Source organism: Trypanosoma conorhini, assembly GCF_003719485.1.
Source record: "Trypanosoma conorhini strain 025E chromosome Unknown Tco_14.4_contig_00936, whole genome shotgun sequence".
In the NCBI taxonomy this organism is placed as follows: Eukaryota; Euglenozoa; class Kinetoplastea; order Trypanosomatida; family Trypanosomatidae; genus Trypanosoma; species Trypanosoma conorhini.
In genome coordinates this window covers 1-5,259 of record NW_021705035.1, presented here as the reverse complement: position 1 = coordinate 5,259, position 5,259 = coordinate 1, and the positions used below count along the sequence as shown (strand labels likewise).

The window sequence follows — 5,259 nt, the reverse complement described above, 5'->3', positions numbered from 1 at the left end:
CTTTCTTTATTTTTTCTTTTACTTCCCACCTGCAGGCGACCTCGCAGCCGCCGCCGCCGCCGTGAGAAAAAAAAGGCGAGAAGGCGGGCAGACGCGCGTGCCAGCGAAGCCACGCGTGGAGAGGAGCCAAAGAGGGAAAGGGAAAATAGTAATAATAATTGCCATTACATATTTTGTTTTTGTTTTTGTTTTTGGGAAAAGAGGGAGGAGGAAGGGCAGAGTGCATGCGTGCGCGTGTGCACGGGCCCGCAACGCCCTCGCCAGCCACGTACTTCTTGCGGGTTTGTGCGTGGGAGGCCAACGACAAGTAAAAGACGGGCGACGCGCCAATAAAACGTCGTGTCTCCCGGCGCGGGGGGGCGCTATTGCGTTTTGGTTTGTTGTTGTTTTTTTTTGTTTCTTCTTCGTTTTTCTTTTCTTTTTGTGTGTGTGTCACGCGCGAGACAGCGAGAGCAGCCAGGCGGGGGCCTCATCCATCCACGTTGTGCTCAGTTGCATCCTGCGGAGGGCGCCGTCGCCCGCGTCGCGGTGCCCCGCCGCCTCCGCGCAGAGCCTGAAGAGGGGGAAGGAGCGCAGCCCGGCAAAGGCGCGGAGCAGGAGGACGCACGTCAGGGAGCGCCACGGCGACGGGGAGGTCGCGTGCGGGGGGCGCCACATCCGCTCCAGCGCGGCGCACAGCTCACGCACGGCGGGCTCTGCAAAGCCCAAACCGCAGCAGAACACCACGAGGTGGGGAGGCGGCCTCGTGCAAAGCTCCCCCGGCGTGCCCCCGCCGTCGGCAAGAGGAAGAAACGTCTCGTTGGAAAGAAGCCCAGGCGCAAAAACATCGGCCTCGCCCAACACAACACGCACGTCCCCACACACCCGCCGCTGCCCCACGCACCATCGCCGCTGCGTGGGCGAGTACACGAGCGGCTGACTTCCCCGCATCGCACGTCTTGCGATGCGCAGTCGCGAGGGCGCCAACTCCAACCCCACGTGCGTCCAGTCGCACGGCAACGCGTCGCGCTGCGCCAACAGAGACCACTCAAACAACAGCTTCCCCGTCCCACATCCAAGATCCACCCCCACTATGGCGGCAGAGGGACTCTGCTGGCAGGAGCCGTGTACCGCTTCTCCCTTTGCCTTTGCTTCGTCAGAGTGTACAACGGCACCAGCGCGTGCGAGACACTGCAGTAAAGTGCGATGGAGCTGACGAACGCCCTGCGATGTGAGTTCCCCGTAGAGCTGCGGGGCCGCGCCCGTGCCCGTGCCCGTGCCCGTGTCTGCGTCCGAGGCCGCGGTAGCGCTCGGCCCAAGTGCGGAGAACTTGGCGTGCTCAAAGGCCTGTGCATCCTCCCGGTCCAGGGCGTATCCGTCGTCCAGCCCGTCATAAGCGGCGTGTAGCTGCTGCTCAATCGAGTCCAAGAATCCCGATGTCTTAGCGGGCCGTAGCGGCCCCTCGAGCCGCATCTTCCCAAGCATCAGCTCGGCCGCGCTCGCCCCGCCGCCAACCTCCCCGACCGTCTCCTGGACACCGGCAGCAGCACAGTGATGGAGACGCGTGGCGAGGGCGGTGCAGGCCTCCGCGTAGAGCGCCAGCTTCATCTCAAACACCACCTCGCACTTCGCCTGCGTCGCGTGGAACCAGGCATCCATCATCCCCCGCCCCGGAACAGGCATCGATAGAGCCCCTTCGCGAAAGAAGCAGGGAGACAGAGAGACAACACCTGTCGAAGCACCCCCACCAGACGTCCTGCCGCATCGTCCCTTCCTTCGAGCAGAACTCAAACTGCGGGGAGGTCCCCCTGCCAACGCGTAAGGGGCGGCAAGAAATCCAAGACAACTCAAACGAAAAACAAAAAAAATGAGGGAGGAAGGGAGGGAGGTGAAATAAACAAAAAAAAAGTGGAGAGGACACCTTGGCACCCCACCCAGCGACTTTTATTCACCCCTCCTCGTCCTTCCTTTCCCGTCTGTAGGAGTAGGCCAGAAGAGGGAGGCCACGGCGGATCTTGCACAGTTCATTGGTAAAAAGCAGCAAATGTTTTTTTTTTAAGAAACAGAAAAAATAAAGGTAAAGGAACATCTGTAACGTGACGACGCACGAATCATGACTTCTCGCGTCACGTACGCGTGGATCATCCTTCAGTCTGTCATTTATTTATTTTTTTTTTATTTGCCTTTTGGTGGGTGGTGCGTCTCTGTGTGTGGGCCACTAGCCCCCTTGGTAACGGCGCTGGAACGCCTGAAATCGCGCGGAGGGGACGCCGCCGGAAAGGTTCAATGACTGGCCGCGCCGCAGACCTCGTCTCGGGCGCCGCATCCGCGCCGCCGATGGCCCTGAAGCCCAGAGCTGGGGGACGGAAGAGTGGGGCCACCCAGCATGCGGCTCCTGCGCGGCGGCGTCCCAGTCGAATCCCGCGGCACGTCCACCGCCCCCGCTGCCGCGGTCTGATTGCAAGAAAGCCCCCCTGGACAATGCAGGAGGCATCCACCAAATCTGATTCACGGAATTTGTCACTGAGGCGAGGCCTAAGGCGGCGCTGGGTGCTGCGCCCGGGGGCTCTGGCGACGGACACTCCTCCGCAAACGGCTCATGCGGCGGCGGAGGAAACAACACGCCTTCAAAGCCCGTCGGATCGAGCAGTTCCGCATATATATTGTCACTGTGGGTTGGGGCCCGCCATCCGCGCGCTTCTGCCGTGAAAGTAGTGCTTGCGCCTGAGAAGCAGTCAGGAGCGACGCTGGTGACATACTCTCCGCCGCCCCCGCCTGCTACCGCAGGCTCACCGTACTCTTCAAAAAGCAGTTCGCACGGAAAGTCGTAGCTTGTCAATGCAGTTACGGGTTCCTCCGCAAATGCGACGGTCTGCTCGGACTCTGGGTGCTGGCTGGAGGAGACGAAGGGTGCACGGTGGTCCAAAACGGCATTCATTGGGTCATGATGCGCCTCCCCTCCCCACATCAGCGGAGGAAAAACATCATTCCCGCGCTGCAGCTCCAACTCCTCGGCAGACTCGGGTAAATGCCACAAGAAACACCCCTGTGAGGCCCGCGCTGTGGCATCCGAGGCAGACCCCAGCTCGCTTTCCCACTCCGGCACATGCGGCGGCGGCGAACGCGTCGCCTCGGTCCAGCGCCCATCGGTGTCTGGCGCCCCGCAGCCACTGTGGCGGGGCCCCGCGCCCCCAGACCCCGCCCGGGCCAACACCGCAGCCTCCCCACGCGGACAGCTGCAAGCCCGCTGCGTCGCGGCAGCGAGCGCCAGGGCGTGTTCTCCCGACCCCGAATACGGCAGAGCCACGTTGCACACCGGCGTGGGCCATCCCTCTGGTGCCTCCTGCCGCGGCGCAGTCACAGCAAGTGCAGCAGGCGCAGCGGCAGCGGCGGCGGCGGCGGCCTTCACAGACCACTCCAACGCCGTACAGTCCACACCGGTCTCTCCGTCTTCGCTCGTTGACGACGTCGGCGATCGCCTGCCGCCGCCGCCGCCCCCCTCGTGCGACGCTGGCACGGAAGCATTTTTGCAGCCGCGGGGTCTGCTGGAGAAACGCTTCGGTGCGCTGCGGCTATCGCAGGAAAGCCGACGCCCCGCACGCCGCCCATGCGAGGCAGCCCGCAGGTCGTGATGCGTGTCGTGGCAGCGGCCGACGCTGACGCCGGTGTCGGTGCCGATAGCACCGGCCCTGTTGGAGGAGGCGGCGGGCTGCCGAAACGACGCCCGGGCCCTGCTGCCACCGGTCCAGCGGAGCATCGCACAGCCACCACCAGCGTTCACGACAGCTCCGCCGCGCCCTCTTTTTTCCTTTTTCTTGTTTGGCGTGCGCCTCCGTTTGCGCCTTGAATGTCTTCAGGGCACCAAAAAGAGAGAAAAGAAAAAAAAAGGAAAACAGCAGGGGCAGTGGCTTCCACGCAGGCGCGGGCGGGACACACACACACACAAGCATCGAAGAAACGCAACAACAGAAAAAGTGCATGGCAGCCACTTCGCCCGCACAACGTCTGTCAGACAGGCACCGACGGCTCACCGATTCGTGCGCAAGTGTCGCCGCACACGTTCGCCGAGAGTCGGATGGAGTGAATGGGGCAGAAGGCGTGAGTGAGCGAGCGAAACAACTGCGGCGCCCGTGCGACACAACACGGAGGCGGTGCGGGGAACGAATGTGCGTCGCCCGCCCGGCCGTCTAGAAGGGGCGGATTCCGGCCAACTCCTCCCCAGTGAAGGGCGTCGCACTGTGCGGCAGACCCTTCTCCGTCATGAGGGCCAAAATGCGGTTCACCGCCACACCGTACGTCACAACTCGGACTTCGGTGAGCAAACCAAAGCGACGATACGCCTCCATCGCGACCGCACGCATCTCCTGCTGCGCACTGAGCCGTCGCATGGACCCATTTTTTTTTTTCAGCTGGCGCTGCCTTAGAGAACGTTGCCGCGACCCCCCTCAACGCCGCATGCCCGCGCAGGGAGACGCACACGCCGACCCCGCTGCGTTGTTGTTGTTGTTGTTGTCTTACTTCTGCTTCGACCTCCGCGGATGCCCGTGCGCCTTTGCCGTTTCCCAGCCGCCGCACCGGCCCGGCGAGGCCAGAGAAGCGGCGGGGAAACCGCAGGGGCTAAAACGCAGGAAGGCATAGAATCACACACAAGACACAAAAATAAGAGGAAGAAACGTGAGACGACACCCGTTTCTGCGGGGAGCCGGCGCAGAGGGGCAGAGCGAGCCGGCACGCGAAGGGAGAGGCCAGCGCGGCGGCACCACCCCGCCCCATCGCCGCTGCACCCCACACGAAGAGGGGGAAGTAGGAAAAGATACATATATATATATAAAGCAAGCAACATCACCACCTAGACAATTGCCAGATGAGCAACAACTGCCGAAGAAGAAGAAGAAGAAGAAGGGGAAAAGTGGGAGTGGGGTGGGGGGGGGGGGGGGCGCGGCGTCTGCGTGAAATCAAGAGAGAGAGACAAGAAAAAAAGAAAAACGAAAAAAAAAAAAGACGAACGACGACACACGGAGAGTCAGAAATGTTTGCGTGCGTTTGCGTGCGCCTCAGGCAGCGCACACGCGGGCGCACGCCCCACCCCACTCCCCTCCAAGTCACGTAAGGAACGCACCACAGTGAGAGTAGTTGAAAAAGATGTAATCGAATAAAAAAAAAAGTGGGGGAACACAAAACAAGACAAACAAAAAAGAAAAACAACAATAGGAGGATGTCACTGCTTGCTGCAGCTGCGTCTTCTGCGGGGCGGAAAGGAGCGAGGGACACGGATGCAGG

The 5,259-nt window shown here is 61.8% G+C and overlaps 3 protein-coding genes across 3 annotated transcripts, besides 7 other annotated features; 1 reads left to right on the top strand and 2 right to left on the bottom strand.

Annotated features, from left to right (window-relative positions):
* Positions 1–42: 42 nt before the first annotated feature.
* Positions 43–62: a microsatellite.
* A 307-nt stretch (positions 63–369) lies between these two features.
* Positions 370–431: a sequence feature (A-rich).
* A 1-nt stretch (position 432) lies between these two features.
* Positions 433–1,641, bottom strand: Tco025E_08981 (uncharacterized protein; the record flags this gene model as incomplete). The annotated part of the gene is made up of 1 exon (XM_029375812.1): positions 433–1,641. The coding sequence occupies one exon, from the start codon at positions 1,639–1,641 to the stop codon at positions 433–435; it is 1,209 nt and encodes a 402-aa protein (XP_029224057.1).
* Positions 1,642–2,137: 496 nt separating this feature from the next.
* Positions 2,138–2,160: a microsatellite.
* Positions 2,161–2,197: 37 nt separating this feature from the next.
* On the bottom strand, positions 2,198–3,736 carry Tco025E_08980 (uncharacterized protein; the record flags this gene model as incomplete). Its single annotated transcript, XM_029375811.1, has 1 exon — positions 2,198–3,736. One exon carries the CDS (start codon positions 3,734–3,736, stop codon positions 2,198–2,200), a length of 1,539 nt encoding a protein of 512 aa, XP_029224056.1.
* Positions 3,737–4,239: 503 nt separating this feature from the next.
* On the top strand, positions 4,240–4,617 carry Tco025E_08979 (uncharacterized protein; the record flags this gene model as incomplete). The annotated part of the gene is made up of 1 exon (XM_029375810.1): positions 4,240–4,617. The coding sequence occupies one exon, from the start codon at positions 4,240–4,242 to the stop codon at positions 4,615–4,617; it is 378 nt and encodes a 125-aa protein (XP_029224055.1).
* Positions 4,618–4,859: 242 nt separating this feature from the next.
* Positions 4,860–4,889: a microsatellite.
* Position 4,890: 1 nt separating this feature from the next.
* Positions 4,891–4,916: a microsatellite.
* Positions 4,917–4,949: 33 nt separating this feature from the next.
* Positions 4,950–4,979: a microsatellite.
* Positions 4,980–5,150: 171 nt separating this feature from the next.
* Positions 5,151–5,184: a microsatellite.
* Between the last annotated feature and the right edge of the window lie 75 nt (positions 5,185–5,259).